This window comes from Columba livia, chromosome 22, assembly GCF_036013475.1.
Source record: "Columba livia isolate bColLiv1 breed racing homer chromosome 22, bColLiv1.pat.W.v2, whole genome shotgun sequence".
In the NCBI taxonomy this organism is placed as follows: Eukaryota; Metazoa; Chordata; class Aves; order Columbiformes; family Columbidae; genus Columba; species Columba livia.
In genome coordinates this window covers 3120259-3145235 of record NC_088623.1, presented here as the reverse complement: position 1 = coordinate 3145235, position 24977 = coordinate 3120259, and the positions used below count along the sequence as shown (strand labels likewise).

At 52.1% G+C, this 24977-nt stretch overlaps 3 protein-coding genes across 3 annotated transcripts; 2 read left to right on the top strand and 1 right to left on the bottom strand.

Moving 5' to 3' along the window:
- Window positions 1–6898: 6898 nt before the first annotated feature.
- On the bottom strand, window positions 6899–16665 carry RHEX (regulator of hemoglobinization and erythroid cell expansion). The gene is made up of 7 exons (XM_065038644.1): window positions 16415–16665; window positions 15389–15480; window positions 14804–14892; window positions 14072–14179; window positions 13732–13793; window positions 13252–13446; window positions 6899–7394 (listed from the first exon to the last, which is right to left on the bottom strand). Exons 2-7 carry the CDS (start codon window positions 15403–15405, stop codon window positions 7251–7253), a joined length of 615 nt encoding a protein of 204 aa, XP_064894716.1. The 5' UTR covers window positions 15406–15480; window positions 16415–16665; the 3' UTR covers window positions 6899–7250.
- On the top strand, window positions 7553–13258 carry AVPR1B (arginine vasopressin receptor 1B). The gene is made up of 2 exons (XM_005515641.3): window positions 7553–9475; window positions 10309–13258. Exons 1-2 carry the CDS (start codon window positions 8500–8502, stop codon window positions 10605–10607), a joined length of 1275 nt encoding a protein of 424 aa, XP_005515698.2. The 5' UTR covers window positions 7553–8499; the 3' UTR covers window positions 10608–13258.
- A 5359-nt stretch (window positions 16666–22024) lies between the features above and the next one.
- On the top strand, window positions 22025–24734 carry CTSE (cathepsin E). Its single transcript, XM_021283524.2, has 7 exons — window positions 22025–22142; window positions 22993–23111; window positions 23207–23406; window positions 23648–23770; window positions 23864–24005; window positions 24101–24199; window positions 24431–24734. Exons 1-7 carry the CDS (start codon window positions 22025–22027, stop codon window positions 24593–24595), a joined length of 966 nt encoding a protein of 321 aa, XP_021139199.1. The 3' UTR covers window positions 24596–24734.
- The last annotated feature ends 243 nt before the right edge of the window (window positions 24735–24977 follow it).

Below are 24977 nucleotides of genomic sequence, written 5' to 3'. Positions count from 1 at the left end.
TGCATTGATTTCAGTCTGTGGTTTCCCTACCAGCAGGCTCTCACTACAGACTGTGATTTGCTTCCATGATGAGTGATAATCCACTACAGCCAAAAATACCGGTCCGCAGATCATCTGAATTCTAAGTGATAAAACTATGCATTTTGCAGGTTCCAAAATGTCATTATTCTGAAACACAGGGCGACATTTTCCATTTGCAGCGACGCTGGGTGCGTGCTCACGGCCTTTCAAATCTGTTGTGCAAATGCATGTGAAAACAGCTTTTAAGAGATGCCTTAGCAATTAGCACTGTATGTGCAGGGCAAAGTGGGAGACAAAGCCATTGTCTGGTGCTGTTAAACGGGGCTCTTCGGAGGCACACAAACCGGACTGCACTGACTAACCCAGCCCACAACTAACAACCCTTTCAATCTATGATCTGCCTGAAAAACAAGAATTACACTCCTGCCATGGCTCTTACCTTCATTTGCACTTAGAGGCACCAAGTCAGATACTTCTTAAAATCAATTTCTGAGGAGGGGGCAGAATCACACAGAACCCCAGAGTGTCAGGGGTTGGAAGGGCCCTGGAAAGCTCATCCAGTGCAATCCCCCCATGGAGCAGGAACACCCAGATGAGGTTACACAGGAAGGTGTCCAGGTGGGTTGGAATGTCTGCACAGAAGGAGACTCCACAACCCCCCTGGGCAGCCTGGGCCAGGCTCTGCCACCCTCACCAGGAAGAAGTTCCTTCTCAGATTTAAGTGGAACCTCCTGTGTTCCAGTTTGAACCCATTGCCCCTTGTCCTATCACTGGTTGTCACCAGAAGAGCCTGGCTCCATCCTCCTGACACTCCCCCTTTAGATATCTGTAAACATGAATGAGTCCCCCCTCAGTGTCCTCTTGTCCAGCTCCAGAGCCCCAGCTCCCTCAGCCTTTCCTCACACGGGAGATGCTCCACTCCCTTCAGCATCTTCATTGCCCTCATTTCCACTCCACACTACTTGAAAACCTTATCGTGCCATCGGTATGAAGCGAGACGAGTCACTTTTATAAGAGCTCTAGATTGTTGGTTTTGCCTTCGAAGCAACTCACCATTCTTAATCACAACTGCTGTCTCCCCAGAGAAATCCTGGTCTACAAGAAGCTTTTCAAAAATAGATGGACAACATTCCTACTTTGTGGGCCAAAAATACCGATTTCTGCCAGTTCTCCACAAGAGCCAAAAAGGAGTCAGAGATTGAACTTCAGGTTAAAAAATTAAAATTGAGATGCAGAAGAATATGCGGGTGTTTATCTAAGGATCCCTGGGAGGTATAAATCTGATTTCCCATTGAGTTGGATAATCCCTTGACTACTGGAGCATGGAGTTGGATGACAAACACATCCACTGCTGTTTCTAACATTAGAATCATAGAATGATTTTAGTTGGAAAGGAGCTTTAACATAGAGTCCAACTGTCAAGCTCACATTGCCAAGTCCACCTCGAAACCATGTCCTTGAGAATCTCATCTCCGCCTGTCCAACCCTCCAGGGATGGTGACTCCAGCACTGCCCTGGGCAGCCTGTTCCAATGCCCCACAGCCCTTTGGGGAAGAAATTTTGGCATAATCCTAAATTCTCACTGCATCAAGTGTCCATTCACCACCCACATGCTGGGAAACGGTGTCCATGGGGTCTCCAAACCCACACAGAACAGAACAGGGACAACAAGCCTCTGTTGGGTGGAGAACACATCCAGCAGAGCCCAACCAGCATCGTACGATCCCTTTGGGATATTTCACATTGGTGCTGCCGGTAACAGGTCTGGGCTGCCCGACTTGACCCCAGCACCCACCTCCCAGCCAGCAGCACATCGTGTACTTTATCACCTTCTCCTCAGACTCCTAGCATTGGGAGAGGATTAACCAGCATTAACTGCCGCCCCAAAAGGCTCCCGTCCTGCTGCTCTGCCTGCCACAGAACCCAGCTGAGAGCAGCTTGAGGATTAACTACTCTCGTCCTAAGCCAAGCACAAAGAGGCGGTGGGTGGGTGTTAATGAAGCTGGAAGGGAAGGACTTGCCCCTTGTGCAAGCCCGCAAAGCTGGCGCCCATTCCCAAAGAAGCCCCAGGAGCGGCGATGGCACCAGCGCAGCCTTGGGCAGAGCAGGAGGGTTGTCACCTCTCACCGAAACCCCTGCGTCTGTCCCAGTTCACACCAGTACAGCCTGCTCCCCCGGGTCACAGAGCAGATCTCAGCGGAGTATCTTCTCCATGCTCCCTCCAGCCTCCACGTCCGGGACCCCCACCCTGCGACAGCGGGGTCACCCAAGCACAGTGACCAACCACGGACACCCCGGAACCAAGAGCTACAGCAAAAACTGCCAAACAGAGCCCACAGCCCGGCTCCACCAACACTACGAGCATCTTCTCCCCACAGCCACGCCACGAGGAGCAGCAAACAGAGTATTCAGAGCACAGCTTTCCGCTTCGTTTGCAAGAACTGCAGCACAGGGAGGAGACAGACCGCTAGAGATACGTTTCATAGGAGATTTTCACACATTGACGTGGGGGAAGAGGTAGAAAGACCCACATTTCACGCAAGCTGAAGGTAGTAATTCCACTGGCACTTCTGGTCTGTTAAGCTTGTTGAGCTGAACTGCTAGTGAAACTGCAATAATGTGCTTTAATTGGGGTTTTATTGTCCTCTACATACACAGAAAGGCAGAAAAAAAAAGAAGGAAATCTGCTCAAACAGCTTAGGACAAGCAGCACATCTGGTAGCAGCATTTCTAGAGGCCAAATCTTGATTCTGTGAACTTGTCTCTCAGCATCTTAAAGTCCTTCAGGTTGACAATCCAAGAGCTCTTGTGGGTAAGAAGGTCAGGGCAGGTAAGAAATAGCCAGTGTTTTGATTGAACAATAGAAGCTGAACCCAGTGCTGGTCACCCAGTGGCAAATGGTCTCACACAATCCCAGACGAGTTTCCCTGTATTTGGGCATGATATGGGTTTGACTATCAAACAGGCAAGATCAACCTTTAATCACGAACCCTTGAACTTTGCTTTAGTGGGGAGAGTACAGATCGCTGTAGATATTTTTCCGCATTATTCATCATCTTCTAATAAATTGTCCTGAAACAGCTGCTCCTCTCCTTTCATAATCCTGATTGATGCATCTCTTACCTGGAAGGCAACGGCTTCTGAATAACGGCAGCGTTTTCATCAGGCGAGGAGGGGAATAGCAGACAAAGCGGGTCTGAGGTCAGGGCAAGGTTCTTGTTCACCGCTCCCCATTTTGAGGTTTTAAATCAAACTATCTTAAATTTTGTGGTTCCTCTTTGTCCACAGCAAAGGGGAGGGAAGAGGGGAAGGACAGAAGTTCTCCTCCCACCCCAGAGCACAAGGTGCCTGCAGCATCCCCGTGCCCAGGGATGCTATTGCAACCCCAATTTCAGCTGCTGATGCTGGAAACATCTGATTTCAATAGGCTGTAAGGCCTGAAAACCCCATGCACAGATCAGATCTCCACTGTCTAAAGCGAAATACAGGACCTAAAATACCCTTTCCAGCCTGGCCATGGTGTCCTTGCTTGTGACCCAGATGAAGAGTCCTGTCCCCATCACCTGCTCACCAGCTCGTCCGTCTGTCCACACCAGAGCTAACAGACATGTATTTTATCCACAGCAGCCTATCAGGAGAGAACAAGAAAAAGCCATTTGTTCCCAGCCTTGAAACGTAATATTTATTATTATTCTTGGTTTTAAGGTTGCAAACGCTCTGGCTGTGTCTGCTTTTTAAATGCTAATGACAATAACAGCAAAAGGACATGAAGGAAATCAAAGCATTTCACAGTTACCAAAGTCTCTAAACACCCCTGGCTATAGAAGGAACCAACAGGGAGAGCACAAGGATGATAAACAAGTAATTTTCCATCTCAAAGATGCCTGTAGCTTCAATTTTTTCCCTCTAGCAGTTGCTTTTACTCAAGCAGAGTGTTTCCACACATATGGGTCAAAACAAGGAGGAAAATAAACCGGAACAGAGTTATCAGCTGCAAGCTGGGCTGAGTTTGAGTCGCAGCTTGGACACCACATCTCAGCCCCCCAGGTTTGTATTCAAGGCCACGTTTTTAAGCACTGATACTTTAAAGCTGAGTTATTAAACACAGAGCTGTCAGCTTTTGTTATTCTGCTCGCCAGTTTTTACAGCTTCACATGGATTTTTCCTATTAAAATCAAACCTGCTTGTTCTGCACAGCAGTGTTCCCGACCGGCGCCGTTTTGGGGCATTTCCCACCTGTTTAGTGTGTTTATTTATGCACCCAGGCACACTCTCTAATATTAAACAGCATCAGAAGTTTTAATTAAATGGCAAAAGCAACACTGAAAGAGGGAAAGGAGGGAGGAAAATGGGGGACTGACTGACACGTCTGTCCTATAATCACCTTAAAATTACAGAGGCTCCTGTCTTTAGCTCCCGGAGATGTGACAGATAGCACTGCACAATTATACAGCGGAGTTTTCTCCCTCCGGAGGGTAACGGGAGTCACGGCACAAGTGTTGAGCCAGGTGTTCATTTAGAGACAGTTTGATATTTTGGGGCATTTCATATGGCATCAGGATGGATAACGTGCAAAATCCCCGGTAACAGGTGCAATCGCATCCTCTGCTGGGTGCCCATTCTACAGGGAAATTTGTTTCCCTAAGACAGTCTTTCCAAAGAGATGATCCCAAGCTGCTATAAAGTAGTTGCAACACCATTAATTTTATAGCATCTGAACCAGCACAACATGACCAAATCCGCCTTCTTTTTTTTTTTGACCTGAAGCACAAAAAGCATTTGAGTGATTAAATGCTAAAGACAGACGCAGTGTGCTCTGTGCTGTGAGCAATACAAGGTTATCACCATTGCATACCACTAATGAAATATTTCCATTGAAAAGTGAGCCAAATCAGTATTTAAACCCAAGCCAACATTTTTTATTTAGTTGTTTAACCAATGAGCTGCCCCCCAAGCAAAGCAACCAGCTGCTGTGCCAAATGATTTAGCAATCACAAAACCTCCGTGCTGCACCCTAAAAGAGCACAGGACACCAGCTGGTAATGAAAACAGCATTTTGAGCTATATTGATACCACCAGCTGCCAAAAATTAGTTGCATAATACAGCGTTACCTTGACAGACCAAACTTTAAGAGCTTAGAAACCCAGTTATGTGGTCCCGTATCTTAGCATCACACCCAAAGGATAGGGAGGGAACACAGGCCTTGTGCCAACAGTTTTCAGGGTGTCCTTAGGGCTCAGGTCACCCTGCGGCAGCAACAACCAGCAGCACAGAGCCCTGAACAATGGGGGTGACACCAGCACAGCACAAACATCCACCCCATGCTGGAGACACAAACAAATAATGAAATAACACATTACCAGAAACCAGCAGTATCACCTCACCTTGCAGCTCCTTCAAGCTCTGCTGCCCCAGAGCTCCACTTATGGGAAATGGGCTAAAAAACTGCAGTTGGGGCTGGGTGGGGCAAACACATCTGGGCACAGCTGGGCCATCACCTCCCAGTGTCTCCCAGAGCATTAAACAAACCAGCGAGTAATTCCCAGCTCTGGTTCTGCTCAACACACCCAGCCTGGCAATACCAGTGATGTGTCAAAATGTTCAGGAAACTCGTGAAAGAAAACGAGTTTAGTTTTCAATCCATCTGCTTGAAAAATTTCCCTGCTGCTGTTCTCTCTCTTTCTCTAAAGAAAGTGATTTTCTGTTTTCCAAGGGCCATTTTTCTTTTGCGAACTAGCCTCGCTTTCCTCGAAGTGCTTTTGCACAAGTGATCTGGAGTATTGTGTTCAGTTCTGGGCCCCTCAGCTCAGGAAAGAGATTGAAGTGCTGGAGCGGGTCCAGAGAAGAGCAACAAGACTGGGGAAGGGACTTGAGCACAAGCCCTATGGGGAGAGGCTGAGGGAGCTGGGCTTGTTTAGTCTGGAGAAGAGGAGGCTCAGAGCTGAGCTCAGCACTCTCTAGAACTACCTGAAGGGCAGTTCTAGCCAGGTGGGATTGGGCTCTTCTCCCAGGCATCAGCAATAGGACAAGGGGCCATGGGCTTCAACTCTGCCAGGGGAAGTTTAGGCTGAGATTAGAAAGCAATTCTTTGCAGAGAGAGTGGTCAGGCATTGGAATGGCTGCCCAGGGAGGTGCTGGACTCACCGGCCCTGGAGGTTTTTAAACTGAGATTGGACGTGGCACTTAGTGCCATGATCTAGTAAACGGACTGGAGTTGGACCAAGGGTTGGACTGGATGATCTCTGAGGTCTTTCCAACCCAGTCGATTCTGTGTGATCTCCCCACAACTGAACTTTGATACATCTGGAGCAAAATCGCAAACTCTGAGGGAGTTGCTCCCACACCAAACTGGTGCCAGTGACAGTCAAGTCTGTTCTCAAAATGCTTTAAGTGTTTCTGTCTCTCTGCAGAATCTGCCCTTACATCTCTGCCTTCATCTTAATTTTGCATTGCTTTGTAGGTTTCCTTTGCACTGCCCTCTATTAATCTTCCAGAAAATCAGTTGTCTGATCACAAACATAGAAAATTACATTATTCACTGAAATACCTTCCTATCTTCAACTCCAGTACCTCAGCCAGTCACTTCCCTGTGACGGCACTTTATATCCATAGTGTCTTTTATAAGGATGAATGTCTTTTAATTAGATACAAACTGTGCTCATTTATGGTTATTAGAGGTGATCTGCAGTCCTTTATTCAGCAAATAGCAGCTTTCTTATGGGCAACTTAAGTGTAATATCACAGCCAGCGAGCCAGAGCAGGCTCTGCAAGCACCAAAGCCCATGTCGAGCAGACAAGTGATGGGAACGTGCCCGTGTCGGTGCCTTTCTTTTGTTTGCCACTGTTGTCTTTCCACGGCAGAGAAAGGACAAAACATTGACAGTAGATGAGCGGCTTTATTTTTCATTGAAATAGCAGGTAAGTGAAAGTCAAAGCCTTAATGTGGCAAAACAAAAGTGAAATTGTGTATGGAGACACATATCTGTATACACAGGCAATGGAAATACGTTGCAATTGCACAGGTTGTGGGAAGATGCATTGAAGACTCGGAGAAGAGGCAGGGAGCTCCTGGCCCTGTGCTGAGCTGCAGCTCTGCTATAGTCTATAGTCTCATCTGGATTTCCAGCAATTTACAGCGCATTTGCCGTTTGCAGGTGTTTCTGTTGTCCTTTCCCCTGCCCCACAACACACCCTGGTGTACAGTTTGCAGCTGCTGGGTCTCTGCAGCTCACTTCTCCCCTTCACCTTTTCCTTCCAAGTGATTGCTTTCCAGGCTCCGTGCGGATGAGAGATGGAGCAAAGGCCGACGACTCGAGGCAGGGGCTGCTCTGCGGGTGGGCAGGATCCTGCTCTCCACCCTCGAGGCGGTTTTCTGTCGGATGGAGTAAAACGACAGCGTTTAGCGGGGGACTAAGCAGGCAGAGCTGGGCTTTTGCCACATCTCAGCGCTGATATCCATCCCCTCCCTGCACAGAAGCAAAGGCATAGCAGATCAAAACAGGACCTGGTGTCAGTAAATGATGTTTCCACCGCCTTTGCTGCAGGGCTGAGCCCCAGCTGCACAAAGCCAATGGATGTCTGGCTCCTGCTGCTCGGGGGGACCTGCATCCCCGTCCAGGCTCTCAGGACAGAGACTTGGGGGGGTCTGACTAGTAGGGACAGCACAAATCAGGGGCAGAAAGTCCCCAGCCCTGACACACTGCAGAAGAGGAGATGCGGGATTCCCAGCCTTCAGATCCTACTCAGAAATCATGTTTGGTCAAAGCCCAGCGATTGCATCCCCGAGAGAGGGTTGGGGGGAAGCGGCTCAGCGCTCGGCACAGCTGGGAGGACGGGCCAGCCGGGGCGCGGAGCTGCCGGGCTATAAAACCCGGACACGGTGTGCACACACACACACGGCAACCCAGACCCTGCTCCCCACACAGACACCGGTGCTCGGACTTCCCTCACCTGGCTTTTGCTGTTCTTGGAATCAAAAGGCCAAAGAGATGCAGCCTCTGTAGCATTTTCTGTTACCTGACTGCGCTAAAAAGAAGCGGAGAGGACTCGCCTTTCCCCTTCAATCTACCGGTGCGGGGAAGAGAGGGGATGTGCAAGATGAGCAGCCTGGGGAGAAATGGGGATTTGGGGATGTTTAGTGCAAATGAGAGAAAGATTAAGGACTGAGCCAGGAGCTCTTGCACTTCTTTGCTTATCTGGAATATCTGCATGGAGCAGCCCAGCCAGAGAGGGGAATTGCAGCCGCACAGCACAGGATTAGAGTGATGCTGGGCTGCAGGAGAGAGAGAAGGTGACAACCGGCACAGGTGGTGGGGACCGCAGGAGGAGGCACATCCATTGTCCCTGGCCAGGGGCAGAGGAGACAGTTCAGTGGTGCTCAGGGGAACACTGACCCCAAGAGCTCAGCGCTGGGGGGGGCAGGGAAGGGTTTAACAGCCCATAGAGCTGCCTGCGCTCCTGCAGAACTTCCCGGAGGGATGGAACTGGGCTGGGGCTGGAACAGCACCCAGGGCAGCCATGGGCACAGCCAGGGACTGCTGAGCCCCCAGACCCTGCCAGGGGACCCCAACCTGACCCTCCTGCACAGCCGGGATGAGGAGCTGGCCAAGGCAGAGATCGGGGTGCTGGCCACCATCCTGGCTATAGCCACTGTGGGCAACGTGGGGGTGCTGCTGGCCATGTACCGCCTGAGGAGGAAGATGAGCCGGATGCACCTCTTCATCCTGCACCTGGGGCTGACCGACCTGGGCGTTGCGTTCTTCCAGGTGCTGCCGCAGCTGATCTGGGAGGTGACGTACCGCTTCCTGGGGCCAGACCCGCTCTGCAGGGCGGTGAAATACCTGCAGGTGCTGAGCATGTTCGCCTCCACCTACATGCTCATCGTGATGACGCTGGACCGCTACGTGGCCGTGTGCCACCCGCTGCGCACACTGCGGCAGCCCGGTCGCCAGGCTTACGTGATGATCGGGGCTACGTGGCTGCTGAGCTGCCTGCTCAGCCTGCCCCAGATCTTCATCTTCTCCCTGCGGGAGGTGCGCCAGGGCTCGGGGGTGCTGGACTGCTGGGCCGACTTCAGGTACCCATGGGGAGCCCGAGCCTACATCACCTGGACCACACTGTGCATCTTCATCCTGCCCGTCTGCATCCTCACCGTCTGCTACAGCCTCATCTGCTACGAGATCTGCAAGAACCTCAAAGGCAAGACCCAGAGCGGTGCCCCCAGCACGGGGGGGGCAGCAGCAGCCGCCCCTCCCGCTCCCTGCTCCTCTGAGAAGAGCGGGCAATGCCCCGGCGGGCAGCGCTCACGGGTGAGCAGCGTGCGGACCATCTCCCGCGCCAAGATCCGCACGGTGAAGATGACGTTTGTCATCGTGGTGGCCTACGTCGCCTGCTGGGCACCGTTTTTCAGCATGCAGATGTGGTCGGTGTGGGATGAGGATGCTCCTGACGATGGTGAGTAGCGGGGGGGATGCCGGGCTGCAGCCCTGGGCTCCCGAGGCACACAGCGCACCCATCACGTATTTAACAAATGAGAGCTGTCTGTTATTTGTCATTTTAAAAATCATGGGGAGGGCTACAGATTTACCCCGCAGTATTATTTATAGAAAACAGTTGGCAGAGTCAAATCGTTGCTTTCACCAGAAAATCCACTGAAAAGCAATGGCTTCTGACAATCACCTGTAGGGGTGTGTAAAGATGTTTTGTGGACATCTTTGCCACGTGGGAACTTGCTTCAGGAGCTGCTGTGTTTGGTATGTGACTGCAGGAGGGGTTTGGTTGTGCCCCGTGCAGCTGCCCAGCTGCTTGAGCGGGTCCTTCACATGCAGCATCAAGCGCCCATAAGGCTTTTGCTGAGCAAGCTGCAGAGATTTCAGAAGTACACTTCTGCTTTCATAGGCTGACATTTTCTGGAAGTTTTCTGTAGCTCTCATAGCCCGCTTGTGGATAGAAGGAACTTTACCTAAGATTGAAAGGCCTTTAGGGGGTGGTTTGGCCAGCAAACAGGCTGAAGGAGGGTCCGAAAGCTGCTGGGTCCCATCTCCCAGCGCTGTCCCTGAGGATGTGCTCCCCACGATCGTCCATCACCCACCTGCACCCTCAGCCAAGGGCAGAGCCCGGCTCTGCCTGCCCTGCTGCAAACTCTCCTGCCAAAGAAATGCCAGTCAAATTGGGTGGGAATGGGACAAATGACATGTCCGAGCCAAAAAGCTCCTGCCCATTGCACACTGGGGAGCCTGTCCAGCCCATGCCCAGGGATGTTTCACCTCTCTCCCTTGCCTTCCCAGAGTCCAGCAACGTGGCTTTCACCATCACCATGCTGCTGGCCAGCCTCAGCAGCTGCTGCAACCCCTGGATTTACATGTTCTTCAGCGGGCACCTGCTCCAGGACGCAGCGCGCTGCCTGTCCTGCTGGGGCAGCCCCCGGCCCCGGCTGCGGAGACAGGGCTCCACCGGCAGCCTCTGCAGCAGGAAAACCACCATCCTGAGCCACAGTCACCCCACCAACCTCCCCCTGCACGGGGACAACGCCAAGGACTTCGACCCACCCTGCGAGGAGGTGGTGACGGAGTCAGGTACGCTCTAGGCTGCGGATGTCCCCAGGCTCATCCCTCCACGGGGACGGCTGCCACCAGGTGTGACACCGTTGTTACTGCAGAGCTGTGTTGCTCCTCACCTCCTAGCATCTCATTTTGCACGGAGGTGGGTGCTTAACTGTGAAAGCATCGCTGTTCATCTTGTCCTTGTGTGCTTGCTGCGTCTGTTGTGTGCATGGAGGAGACGGACAGAGCCCCATCAGCCTTTGCCCAACCGCAGCATCCTCCTCCCTGGTACATTAGGAAACCTCTCGCTGCCTGGCTGCTCTCCTCAGAAACGCCTCACAACCCGGGTGTCCACCAAGGGACGCTGCACCAAGCAGACCCAACCTCTGGGTGTTTAACAGCTGCCAGCAAAGCAGCCTGAGCACAGCAGGAGGCAACGTGGCTACATCTGCTGAGAGCTCCCTGCAAGCCAGTGACTCATCTCCCATCCCCAGGGCTTTGCTGGCACAGCACAAAATGCAGACACAGCTTTCCCAGGCCCTGGGGCACCGCACAGGCTCCCCCCTCAGCTGCATATCATCGCACTTTGCTGCCCGGCTGCTGGAGATGGACCCCATGCCCTCCTCCCTGGGGCTGTAGCAAAATCCATGGGGCAGAAACCCTGCTGTGCACAGCCCTCCTGCTATTGCACAGCGTATCACACCGCACCGGTACCAGCATCTGAAATACAGCACCGACACCACCCAAGAGCCACCCGGAGCAGCCCAGGCAGCTCCTCCCTCCGTGCCCCAGTACTTTCCATCAGGTTTACTCGCAGCCCCCGGCCGCTGTGCAGGGCTGCTCCAAGCTGGTCAGCAGCTGCTGCATCCCCTGCAAGAGCTGCTCTCAAATTGCTGCGGCTTTTGTCTTATTTAGCAGAGACTAAAGTGCCAAAACCACCCAGGGCTCAGAGATGGAGGGCTGGCCGGCAGCAAGCCGTGGCCTTGCAGCCCCCTGCCCTTTGCCCCACGTGTTGTGCGTCTCCTCGGAGCTGGTTTGTTGTAGAGGAAAGCACAAGTGAGGCAGGCAAGAGCATCCTTTTGCTCTGGGAGCTGAGCTCAAGAGCCGCCGGTGGGAGATGTGCAGGTGCCCCAGAGAGCAAGGTGCTGAATTCCCTACACGGTGGGTTATTCTCTCTATTATCTGAGACTAAATCTCTAAAGCATTTTGAAATCTTCAATTATTTTCACCTTTTAATCACCAAGCATTTGAATCAGTTTCTCCATAAACTCCCACTAGCTGGTTTTGACCTCATCTCCAATTCCATAAACCCACCTCTCCTGGCTTTTAGCAACATTTCCCAGAGATTGTTTGGTGTTTTTTGAATATTTTCCTTTATGTGCCCTTCAAGTTGGGCCAGATCTGCACAACAAGGTCACAAAACCCACCCCGGGATCGATACCAAATCAATCGTCTCACAACCTTTCATTAAAGCTGTTGAGCTGATTTGAGATGCACTTGGGGCAGCTCCATCCCTGATGGTGACCAGGGGCTGTGCTGGCAGACAGCAGCTCCATGAGAGCTCCCAACCACCGCACAACTCCCTTTCCCCAGCAATTTAAAGGTTTATTTCTTTAAAAAAAAAAAATCACAACAAAGTACAGAATGGTGGGAGGGAATGGTCCCCATTTGCAGCAGCGATTGCTGCGGCAGAGCGAGGGCAGCGAGTCCCAGCCATGGGTACCTGCTCTCCTGGACCTCAGGAGCACGAAGGTGACCCAACAAATGTCAGATAAATATTCAGTTCACAACCCCAAGCTTATCTCCGCAAGCTGGAGAGCCCCCAACTCATTCTTGGTTTTTGAAGAAAATCACAGTGCTATACTCTAAGTCCCATGGGAATTAAACCAATATTCAAGGGACGTGTGAAATATGGTGTAAGATCATGGGAGAAGGGGGAGACGGCGACATGTGCCCCAGCCCAGGGCACTGACCCCAACTCTGCAGCTCTGCTGGGGAGCAGCTGCCTCCTGCACCCAGGGCAGTTGGTGAGGGGACGAAGCACGAAAAGCAAAAGGTGGGAGACAGGGAATATCATCCCTTTCCACAAGAAACAGAGTGATTTCACATGCCTATATTCATGTAGAAACTCGTGGTCCAGTCCTGTTCCCCCAGAGACACCAGCAGCCAGCCCAGGTCCTCCAGCAAGAGGGGGACGTGTAAATCCCCTGCTATATTAATCCTCTGGGAACCCTCGGCCATTTACCAGCTGGGCTGATGACTACGGGTTTCAGCTGAGATGCCGGCCAGTTCTGATGGGTATTTTGAAAACCACTATGTTTCCCTCACCAAATCACATCCCATTTTGAAGGGCTGCAGGGGGGGATGTTTCATCTGCCTTCATGAAGCAAAAAAAAGGGCCATTACACCAAACTGGAGGAACGCGTCCCTGCGCCATCCCACGCTCAGCAGCCTTCAGGAACAGTGATGCATTTAAGCAGAATACCAAGCAAATTGTATCGGCGGGTTGGAGTGTTACAAGGAATAAAAGCCGGCAAGCAACAGCCTGTGCCAGGCGCTGACTGAGGGGAGGGGGAAAGGAAAGGAGAAAGAGAAGCCCATGGCTGCTGGTGGCTTCGGGCATCTCCCCGTCCCAGCAGGTTCTGACCCAAAACCCCGCCAGCAGCATCCCGGGGGTCACAGCTTCACCTCGGTGTACTCGATAGTCTTGGACTCCACGGGGCTGGTGCAGGGCCAGAAATCTGCTTTCCTCTTTTTGGGGTCCACGTTGACGTAGTCTGCCCCCGTCTTCATGTTCTCGTAGTCCTCAGTGGAGCCCGGCCCGCAGCCTTTTCCCGGGAACACCAGGGATGTGTAATTGAGATTTTCTTCTGGGCGAGGGCCCTGGAGAAGCAGAAACAAACTGGAGGTCAGGCACCGGCGTCCCCACGGGGTGACTTTGCCCTTGAACCCGCACAACAACCTGCAGCTGCTCAAGGTTGTGCCCAGGGATGTCCCTTAGCCCAGGGGACACTTCCCCCAAAATGGGGAGCATTGCCTATGGCAGGTGACAACCACCCCCCCAGCATCACTGCTGGTATTTTGATGGTTCAATGCATTTTCTCCCCCCGGTGCTGCTCGGGAGGTCTCCAGGCTGCTTTTGGCAAAGGTTCCGTGCCACAGCCGTACCTGCGGGCAGGAGGGGCTGCTGTCTGAGTCCTCCGAGGTCTCTGAAGACGTGTCGCTGCTCCCTTAAAAACAGGAAAAATTACCACCTCCAGCACTACTAGGGGGGGGGGTTAAAGGAAAAATAAAATAACCAAGCTGAAAAAGCAAACACACTCAAAAGTGAAAATTGAAAATCCAAAAGGCACCAGTGTGATCCCTCCCTGGGGAGCCCGGAGCAGCCACTTGCTCCTTCTTCCACCCCAATGCCAGCGGGTCTGGTTGAGGGAGAGAGGGCTGCACAAATGCAGTACTGTGCAATTATATTAAAGGATGAACCCCCGCGGTGCAGGATCCCCCTTACCCACGTAGGTCGGTCTCTGCGTCCCTTCCCCTGTGGCGGACGTGGTCGGAGGCTGCCGGGGCTGTGCCGCAGGGATGCTGCTCGCCCGACGGGTGCACAAATGGCTTTCTGCAACCAAGAGGGGAATCAGCTCCATCTTCCAGCCCAACACACCGCCTGGGTCCCATGTCCCCCCCCATGCCATGTCATACCCACCCCTTGAACCCCAGCACAGCCCCACAGCAAAGCCAGTTCAGTGCAAGGCGCTGGCACGGCAATAATTACTATATTTTATTGGAGCGGGCAAATATCTATCAATTCAATTGCTGAGATGATTAAGTGCGTGCCCTGTTCTCCCGCAATGAAGGATTCCAGTTTTAAATCGCACCGTCAGGGCCTCTTCCTTGGCAAGTTCAAAATCAGTTTGACCCACCAGGCCAAGTGGAGCTTGTTTAGGTGCAAATGTGGGCAGCAGTTTCCCATGAAAGATTTTCCCACTGGAAATCACAGCTTCATCTGAATTAATATTTTGCAAATGGATTCTGACGGTATTTTTCTACCACTTTACTAACAACAGCAATAAAAGAAAACAATTTTGAAACAGAGAACCAGACTCGGAACAGGGGACTCAGTTGTGCTTTACAAACCAGGGGTTGTTGAAGCTTTGGGTAAATGAATTTTGCTCTCTGAACTGGATGATTGCGCGTGAGAACAAGGAATAGAACAGGTAAAGCCAATGGGACAGTAAATTACCTATTTTCCTGCTGAGCATGATGTAAAGTATCAGTAAGAGCAGACCATATAGGATCAAGGTGACAGCTGAGATGGCAACAAGCACCCACCTGATGAAGAGAAAAATATTTCGTCTAAGTGAAAGAAACAGCCAAATAATCATCAATCCTTCAGGTACTGTTGGGCTGCCATTGTTTTAGACCAAGGGTTGCTCGCACAGTTCATCGCTTCACTTTTTGTCTTTAAGGCGATGTGCCCAAAAATCCAAGGCTTCGTTTTCAAAACTGACTTAGCGCCCCTTGCACTTCATTTTTGGGCGCCCATCTTAAGAAGGGTTTTCGGAAGCCTCAGCAGCAGCAGAAGAGAGAAGCCGCAAACATGGCTCCTGCTCAAACCACAAGCCATTTATCAGGCTGTGTGTCCTCCAAATGCAGCTGCCCAGCGAGAACACAGAATTGTCCCTGGTGATGGGGACAACCCCATGCTCCATCGCTGCTCCTGGACCACGGCACCGCATCCCCGCAGCCGAGCGAGGACCGAGGAAATGGGGTGGTTATCCGTCCATCTTAGAGCATCTCAAAGCTTCCCCTGCCATGTCGTACTCACCACTCGCAAGGGCTCATCCTCCCTGCCAGGCGCCGGTGCGATGGCCGGTGACGCGCTGGAGGTCTCGGGGGGACAGAGAGAGGCAGGAGACCCTGGTGACAATCAACCAAAAACAGTCCTACTGAGCTGCACGCTGCTCCACGTCAAGATCAGGCTCGTCACTTGAAAGCAACGGTCTGACATTGCAGATGTAAACTGAGGATTCTTGCTGTCTGTGCAAGTCCTCCACGGCCGCGGGCTGGCCCTGCCGTTATCGTTGAGCTTAGTGGTTTATACGCTGCTGCCTTGGTCATATCTGATACTTGACTGGAGCTTCTGGGCTCCACCACGAGGGACAAGAACCAACATTTATTCTTCTTGCTTTAATCTGCTCTCACGTTTCTTGGAAAAAAGAGACCCATAGAAGAAAGTAACCCAGAGAAGACCATGGGTTTGGTATTGGGCACTTGCACTGGTCAAGATCCAGCCAGAAAAGTCAACACCTCTGCATTCGAAACACAATTTTAGGTGAGTGCTTAAATCCTGTTGAAGTTAAGCGGACTTAAAGGACATAATTAAAATACACATATGCCTGAACTGGACCCCTTGGCTTGACACTTTTAGCCATAATATTCAAGACATCTATAACAAAGGACAGCAATCGGGGGTATTCTTTTTGTGAGCTTTCATTGGCAGAAAAACACTTTAAATTTTTGCTCGATGCCTATATACTTACTGTTTATAAGTGGCTAACATAGGGACTATCTTCAACTAAAGCTTTGATACAATGATTCAAGATTGAAGGAGCTATAATAATATGATAGATAGATGATAGATGATAGACTGATAGATAGACTGATAGATAGATAGATAGATAGATAGATGATAGATAGATAGATAGATAGATAGATAGATAGATAGATAGAACAAAGGCATTATCTATCCTATGGATCAGATTCTATAATTTCCTCTATGACATATTTCTAAGAGTAATTCATCAAAAGCTTTTCTGATAACCTCACCAATCTCCTGCGAAATTCCACTTACCCAGTTTGGCAACTGCTAAGCTAAAAATCCATTTCTTGCTGGAATTTTTCCCCTCCCTTATTGAACTGCTCTGTCCCCAAATATCCTTCTCAAATGGCTCATTTCCTATAGTGGGGCAGGAGAGGCTGCTGCAGCAGATAGCAATCTGAAAAATGAGCTGTTCAAAAGGAAATTGCAAAATAAGCCCCAAATCCAAACATCAGTAGCAGGCAGCTTCTTTGCTGAGATGGGGTATGGCGAGATCGAAGAGGCGATACGCATACGCGCCTTGAAATATTTGTTTTGAAGATAACGGCTAGGAAGAAGCTGGCAGCACATGTACTTTTTTGGTCTATCAAGTAATTTGCTGCGAGCCTCTCCTCCCAGCATATTATTAACCCTTTCTCAAGCAAGATGTTCTATTGAAGTCAAGGCTTGTAAAGAGCTCCTGCTTGGCTGGTGGGGAATTCAAGGTTTCAACACTCAATCCAAAGGTAAGCAAAAGCATGGGGATGCCTCAAACTATTTTAATCCCATTTGAGTCAGGCCTTGCTGCCCTAAGCTAAGACTAAAGCTCAGGCTCTGCAACCCCGCTGCTTTCCAAGGCATCGCACGCAATGGCTGGGGAAATGCAATATCCAGCAGCGTTTTACCTGGGGAACCAGAGGAACCCCACAGGACTGGGGCAGCCGGACCCATGGAGGGCGCAGGAATTAAGGACATTTCGGCAGCGTTTTTGGTCCGGCGATGCGGATGCAGCTCGGTGCCGGATGCGGTCTCACTTGACCCCGATGGCAACGGCAGGAACGAGCCCACACAAGGTTCCATGACGCTCCCTTGGCTCATTTAAATAAATTTAGGTGTTTCTCTGCTGTTCTGCATCTGCTTCTGATCCGGGGCTAGGGATGCTGGTTCCCCCCCCGGGCAGTTCTGCCTCCTGTTCTATCTTCCAGCCGCTCTGTGCTAAAATGCAGCTGACACTCGGGTGGTGGAGCAGACGGGTCCCTGAGGGCACAGAGCTGGCTCAGCCCCCCGCAACTCAGCTGACACCCAAAACACACTCTGGGTGCTTCCAAGCAAAAGTCTTCTCTAGGGGTAAAGCACTGTAAAGCATAAAGGAGAGGGGCTGGGAGCCTGGCATGGTTTGGTGTCTGGGTTGGTGAATGGGCCTCCATCTGCCCATTTTCTGAAGAAATGTTCTGGTCAGTAGTAAGTTGCTGTATCACTCAATAGCAGGGCAGAACCGCTGATGTGTTCCCGTAGGTTCACAGCAGGTTTGGGGAGCGCTGGGGTAGAAACTGATCTTACAGCCCTCGCACTGAAGCAGCGGTTTGGAGCTGGAGATGCAGCAGCAACATCTCCATCACCCCCAGGCTCCCAGAGCGTTCCTCCACGGGGAGAAAACACCCCAGCATCTCCATGAATCCCCCTGGACTTTCTGCTTTTGAGAAACTGAACGTACCCCCAGGAACTACATTGAGAGTTTGGGTCTCCACCAGGTCCCCCATCCCCTGGCACCGTCCCTCAGCTCCATCACAAGGGGATTTGAATCCTGCTTTACCCACAGCTTCTGTGCCACGAGTAAATATTTAACTGAAGCTTGCTTATTTTTATTTTATTTCTTTTTAATGCGTGTTTGCTATTGCGGGGTTTTGCCCTTTCAAGTGCTCAGTGATGTAAAACAGATGAATGTGGAAGAAATAGCTGATAAAGAGAGAAAAAAAGGCTTTTCGGAAAATGCTACTTGGGTGTGAGTTGAATCAGAGCTGATCGTGGAAGTGGCTGAACTAAAGGAAATACAACAAAAGAACACAGATAACATATTTTTAGCCTGACAGGAGGTTTCTTAAACTGGGGAAAGCACCGTACACGGAGCCAGCGAGGGGCATGTTTGCTGCACAAGGTGCAAAACCTATTTCTAACATAGATGAGAGTCAATATGTAAAGCTGGATGGGGTAAGATACACTTTGGGACTATATATAGGCCGTACATTACTTACAAGACCTGGGATGTTTCTGTAGGTGACATTTCATTACAGAGTCTTTCAACCATTGAGAAACGGCTGCAAGTGCATATGAAGCAGAATCTTTTTTCACAGATTTCTAGACAAATAAGGCCAAGTCTTGCACTGGCTCTTGAAAGAAAGAAGAACTTGACTTGAAATCGATTCTTTGATGTGCTTTTAAGGGTTTGGATTTTAAAATCACCTTTAAAATAGCTAAATAAAAGTAGAAGTAGATTTGCTTAACTTCAAAAAATTTCCAAATGAAGCGTTTGGCTTCTTTATTTCTTTAATCTTCATATTTAATGCTGAATCTACCGTCACGAGTTTGCAGATTATCATGATCCAATTGGGGGTCTTTTCCAGTAAATAAACTATCTCGCTTAAAGTACTTGGCTCATCTGTGCTACAGCTCACACTCACGTTTATCTCAGAAGCCCAACGACCCTTCAGGCTGGATTTTCTTACAGGATTTTCCGGTTATAAACCCCGTCTGGAACACTCGACTTGCTGCTTTCAGCTGATCTGGCACTTGCTGCAGTTTGGTTTGTTTTAGGAAGTTATCGGGGTTTTTTAATCCCTTGTATGAATAAATGATTAGGATAAGAAGAGATGGTACGTTAAACTGCAGGGAAATAGGTAATAAATTTGTATAAGGGCTATTTGGAATAAAACCCTGCAGCTGCCAACCTGAGCACGGGGAAACGCAGGGAAACACTTGACCTGGAAAGAGCGGCTCCATCCGCCAGCAGCGCTGACTCCACCGTGCCCGCGGCTCCCGCCAAACAAACCCTGAATGAGATGGTTTTTAAGCTTAATCTCCCCGCGAAGCTGCCAAAGGAGGAGCCCAGAAACAGCTTCTGGGGCTGGAGACACGAGACCCCCCCCAAGAGGAGACACCAATGGGTTTTTTCTCCGCCCACCCCCATTCTTGGGGTGCAGGGGCCCCCTTGGGCTCACAGTCCCCAGTCCCTGTGCCTCACCGGTGAAGGCTTTAATTTCCCAGGGCGAGGACTTTAATTAGATAAAATAGCCTAACCGAGATAAATAGAAATTTGATTAGAACTGTGCGAAGCGTAGAAACCCCGTTACCTACATGAACGTTACCTACCAGGTATAACAAGACACCTCCCTTTGTGCCACCCAACACCAGTTACTGCAGGGCCATAAGTGTGGAAAATAACCACAAGAACGGCACAGCATCCACGTCGGAGAGATGGTGGCAGCAAGAAAAGCCTCGCCTCCCCCTGCTTGCCTTCCCTCTGTATCTGAAGGCTTGATTTGTTCATTAGCATTCTTTTTATTTGCATTCACAACGGCTTAGTGAGGCGGCCGTTCTATGTTAAACGAAAATCAGCCCATTCATGGCTGGAAGGCAACATGTCACTGTCACCCACGCAAAGTCGCTTCTTCCCAACCCTGCTTTGCTGACAGTTTGAAAGGGAAAGTTGCATATTCCCACCCAGTTCATCACTGCTAATTAGTCTTTGCCTTTTCAAGTTTGTTCAGTAGCTGCCTGATGCTCAAAAATCATCATTTTCTGTGCACCCCACTGGCAGCTGTTGGGTGTGGGGCACCCCATGGCCACGGGCAGGGCCTTGGGGGGACTGTGGGGCAAAGGAAAGGGGAAACACTCCCCCCAGCACATTTATGGAATCATGGAATCATTCCGGTTGGAAAACACCCTCAAAATTGTCGAGTCCAACCATTAACACTGTCACTAAACCATGTTTTGGGGGGGTTTCCGTCAGCTCAGCTGGACTGTGAGATTCCCAGTGCTTAAAGGGCTGGCAAAAGGATGGAGACCCCATTCTGCTCCTGCCATGGCACCTTCTCTGTCCCCAAAACCAGCGGCAGCGACCCTGCCCAGCGCCCGCCACGTCCCCACGCACCATCCTGCTCCTCCACCACCAGCCCCTCGCCCACAAGAACAAACTTGACCCCACTGCACCCACTCTGCCTCGCCTGGGATGTGGCCAGTGATTCATTTCTCGCTGCCAAAGCCCCGTGTTGACATTCGAGGGGGTGTTATCGCGGGCGCTGCTGAGGGTGTACCTGTTGGTATAAGAACGGTGCCGCCGCGCTGCCGGCACCCGCAGAGCCCGGCCGAGGCCAAGTCGTCGATATGAACCACCTCCTTGTCCTCCTCCTCCTCCTCGCCATGCTCTGCCTCTCCCTGGCCAGCGGGTTGAAAAGGTAAGGGGGTGCCCAGGGTGCGCCCCAGCTCCTGGGGCTCTCAGAGGGCTTTGCTCCCAGGGTCGGTGCAGTGATGAGCTGCAGAGCTGAGCTCCCGGCACGGACACCCTGCAGCTGCACGGGGACATGGGCACCCCGTGGGGACCACATGGGGCTTTGCTGGTTTGTTCCCATCGAACTGTTGGCTCTGTGGCCGCTTCCATCCCCCTGGGCAGCTCCTGTCAGATGCAGCCAGGTCTGCGAGATGAGCTGCCGGCTGCAGCCGAGGGCTGCGCAAACAGATGGTGCAGAAAACACCGGCGTGACGTCCCCTCTCCCAGCCTGGGGGTCTTTTTCTTTCACTCACATTAAGCTCCTTCCCAACCCACAGCTGCAATCAGGCCTGCGCTGGGGTATGCAGTCTCTCCTGCCAGCTTTACCCTTGATTTCCTGCCTCCTAAAACAGATCAAATCCCCTGTTGTGTTGTGACTTGGCTAAGAAGCATCGCCACGGGGAATGCGGGACACACCTGCATCCTGGTGGCACTGGGACCCTCGTGGTGTCCCCGGCAGAGTGACCAGGACCTTTGCTCCGCAGGGTGACCCTGACGCGGCACCGCTCTCTGCGGAAGTCGCTGCGGGACCGTGGGCAGCTCTCCCACTTCTGGAAAACCCACCGGCTCGACATGGTGCAGTACAGCCAGGACTGCGCCGCCTTCACCGAGACCAGCGAGCCCCTCATCAACTACCTGGACGTAAGCGCGGGGGCACCGAGGGGTGCTGAGTCCCAGCACTGTGTTGCGTGCACCCCAAAAGCACATTATTCATTTGCATTATTAGTCCCCAGTGCCCAAATCCTTCCCAGCAAGCTCCCCCCCATTACCACACACCCTGCAGCCCCTGCCCGGCGTGCCAGGGCTCGCTCCTGCCTGCTCCTTTGTTGCCAGGAATGCAATGATGGCTGGGGACAAGGAAGCACATTCATGGCAGGCGCTGCCAGCCCTCTCCCAGCTCTCAGTGCTCTCGGGCACACAATGGGGACACAGTTTTCCTCCGAAACTACACGCACCACAGAAGACCCCACCACAAAGGACACAGAGCCAGAGGGGGAAGGTGTTCCCCAGACTCTTCCCGTTCCCCAGAGCATGAGGGTCCTGTCCCCAAAGCCCCTGCCCCTGTCTGCACCCCACAGATGAGGGTGCCCTCCGGGCCCGGCCTCGCACCGAATCCAGCAGGAAGAGGATGGTGCCCGTGCCCGCTGTCCTGCCTTTTGTTCTCGCCTTGCCTTGTTGTTCCTTAAATATTTGACTCCTTTTATTTCACCTGGCACGATATGGCCTTGACAGGTCAAACGCTGCCCTGGTGCCAGCCATCCCCTGCACCAAATCCCGTCAGTTCCCCTTTGCTGGGATTTCTTGGTGTGCCGATGGCTAACGTCCCCGTTCTTTGCTAGATGGAGTATTTTGGGCAGATCTCTATCGGGACCCCCCCCCAGAACTTCACCGTGGTATTCGACACAGGCTCCTCCAACCTCTGGGTGCCATCCGTCTACTGCGTCAGCAAAGCCTGCGGTGAGTAGGGGGGTCCCCAATCAACCAGCTGCAGTGGGACCTTGGGTGACACCCTGGGGGTGTCCCCAGGGAGGCTGTGGGGTCACCAGCACACACAGCCCAGGGACCCTGGGGTCCTTCTCATCCACCTGAGCTTTCCAAGGCACACACACACGCACAAACAGTGAGCAGGGGAGCCCCAGCAAGTTGGCTTGCTCAGGTGTGGGCAGCAATCGCACCACCTGCAGCATCAGCCCACGGGAGCTCTCGGACGTGCTCATTAGGCCATTCTTGTGAGAGAGCCTTTAAACAAACAAGCCCAGAGGATAGCACATAATACAGCTTGTCAGAGAGGGGCTGGGAGGCACAGAGACCATGGGGTGATTCCGGGCTGGCTGCCCGGGGCTCCGCGGGTGACAAGGACAACACTTGTTCAGGCTGTCGGGACACGGAGCATCTCTGAGCAGCCCCAGGGCTCCAAGTGCTTCCAACAGAGCCCAAGGGGGGTTGGGGAAAATAGCTGGGTACAGCAGTGCCCATGGGGCTGTGAGAGAGGAACAGCAATGCTGATCTTCAGGTCTCATAAAAATATTGCACAAGCTAATTCCTCTCCCCTTAGCAAACCTCACGCCCTCCAGGTGGGTTGAAATGGGGTACGTTTGATCCCTTCTCAAAATGCCTTCATGCCCTGTTGCCTTCCAAGCAGCTCATTCCCTCAGCAGGGTGTCCATGACACAGGTGTTAAGGCGATGTCACGTTGCCCCATCGGTTTGCTCGGAGGCCGGTCCCGGCCACCAGGCACAGCAGGGGCTCCCGGCATCCCTGGCAGATAAACAGCATTTCTGGTGACAGCTCCCATCTCCTTCCCCAGCCGAGCACGCCAAGTTTCAGCCATCACAGTCCAGCACGTACCAGGCGATAGGGACGCCTTTCTCCATCCAGTACGGGACCGGCAGTTTGACAGGGGTCATCGGATCTGACCAAGTAGTCGTGAGTCATCTTTGGTTTCTCCTGCTCTGGTCAATGTGCCTGGGACTTACCTACAGACTCAGCATCACCATCGAGCATCCTCCTCCTCCCCGCAGGTCGAGGGCCTCACCGTGAACAACCAGCAGTTTGCAGAGAGCATCAGCGAGCCGGGAAAAGCCTTCCTGGATGCCCCATTTGATGGGGTCCTGGGGCTGGCTTACCCCTCGCTGGCCGTGGATGGGGTCACCCCCGTCTTCGACAACATGATGGCACAAAATCTGGTGGAGCTGCCCATATTCTCCGTCTACCTGAGCACGTATGGACGCAGCTTTGCTCCAGGCTGTTGCTTATACTCAGGCATTGCTTTTGGCGGGGGGGGCTGCTATGATAAGAATGTTTTACTGGGATAGTAAAGGGTTTTTTTTTGTACCACACTGAGTATCACAGGAATAAGGCAAATGGCCCTAAGCATTTGTGGGAAGAGTGTGGATATAAATCCACCCATTTAAATGTGATGTAAAAGAGCGAAAATCCCTCATGTCTCCTCCTCCCTCCAGGAACCCTGAATCCTCACTGGGAGGAGAGCTGCTCTTCGGTGGCTTCGACCCCTCTCGTTTCATGGGGACCCTGAACTGGGTGCCGGTCACCCAACAAGGGTACTGGCAGATCCAGCTGGACAAGTGAGTGGTGCTGGGGAGGGAGAGAAGGGTTGGCCTGGGGCGGGGGGACAGGACAAATCCCTCCTGCTCCTTCTCTCTTTCCTCCTCATCCAGCATCCAGCTGGCGGGGACAGTGGCTTTCTGCACGAATGGCTGCCAGGCCATCGTGGACACTGGGACATCACTCATCACGGGTCCCACCAAGGACGTCAAAGTGTTGCAGAAGTATATCGGTGCCACGCCTGTGGATGGAGAGGTAAGAATGAGGATGGGGAAAGGAGCGGGCAAAGCCCTGGGATGCCCACCCCACCAGGAGGGTTCCCGTGGAGCAGCATCACTGCTGTTTTGCAGTACGCCGTGGAGTGCAACAACCTCAACGTGATGCCCGATGTGACCTTCACCATCAACGGGCTCCCCTACCTGCTCAGCGCCCAGGCATACACCCTCGTGGTACGACTGCAGCTCCACTGCTGCCACCACCCCCAGTTCCCATCTGCCGGGTTGGAAAAGGGGCTCTGGAGACAAGGGTGGCCCTGAGCCACCCCGGGAGCTGACCTGAGTGTCCCAACAGCTGATGAGCCCCATTGCTTCATGCATGGGACCCACAGTCACCATTCCTGTGTGTCTCCATGTGTGCAAGGCTCTTGAGCTCATCCCAGCTTTGCCCTTCTCCTTCCCCAGGAGAACAGCGACGGCATGGCCTTCTGCACCAGCGGCTTCCAGGGGTTGGACATCGCCCCTCCGTATGGGCCCCTCTGGATTTTGGGCGATGTTTTCATCCGTCAGTTTTACTCCGTCTTTGACCGCGGCAATAACAGGGTGGGGTTGGCCCCCGCTGTCCCTTAGGGCTGTGACATCCCATGGGGCAGGAGGGGAATGGAGCCACTGGGCTGCTGCCCTCGGGCAGGGGATGTCACCGCTGCACCAGTGTCCCCAGAGGTGGTGAAGACACCCGGGGACCGCGGCTGAAGAGCCCCACCAAAGTTTGGTCCACACCGGGAAGCCATTTCAGAATGAATGTAAAAAAGTCTCGAGCATCTCTGTGATCTGTTTTGCAGATTCTCTTTTTTTAAATTATTTTTTAAAAGGGTCAATAAAAGCTTTAATAAAATAAAGCCTGCCATGCTCGTGTTGTGATTAGCACAGCAGTAACCCTGCAGATTTTGGCTGGGATGCACTGGAGTGTTAAATTCTCCCTCCTTGGCCTCTGCCTTCCTCCCTGGGAGGC

Excerpts from the sequence above, each read along its gene's own strand:
- RHEX (XM_065038644.1), bottom strand. Across the intron at positions 13,794-14,071 it reads GCAGAGACCGACCTACGTGG|GGAGCAGCGACACGTCTTCA; the intron begins GTAAGGGGGATC and ends CCTGTTTTTAAG. Across the intron at positions 13,447-13,731 it reads GCAGCCCCTCCTGCCCGCAG|GGCCCTCGCCCAGAAGAAAA; the intron begins GTACGGCTGTGG and ends CTGCTTCTCCAG.
- CTSE (XM_021283524.2), top strand. The coding sequence starts at position 22,025 with ATGGAGTATTTTGGGCAGATCTCTATCGGGACCCCCCCCCAGAACTTC. Across the intron at positions 23,407-23,647 it reads TTCTCCGTCTACCTGAGCAC|GAACCCTGAATCCTCACTGG; the intron begins GTATGGACGCAG and ends TCCTCCCTCCAG. Across the intron at positions 24,006-24,100 it reads CCACGCCTGTGGATGGAGAG|TACGCCGTGGAGTGCAACAA; the intron begins GTAAGAATGAGG and ends GCTGTTTTGCAG.
- AVPR1B (XM_005515641.3), top strand. The coding sequence starts at position 8,500 with ATGGAACTGGGCTGGGGCTGGAACAGCACCCAGGGCAGCCATGGGCAC. Across the intron at positions 9,476-10,308 it reads TGAGGATGCTCCTGACGATG|AGTCCAGCAACGTGGCTTTC; the intron begins GTGAGTAGCGGG and ends TTGCCTTCCCAG.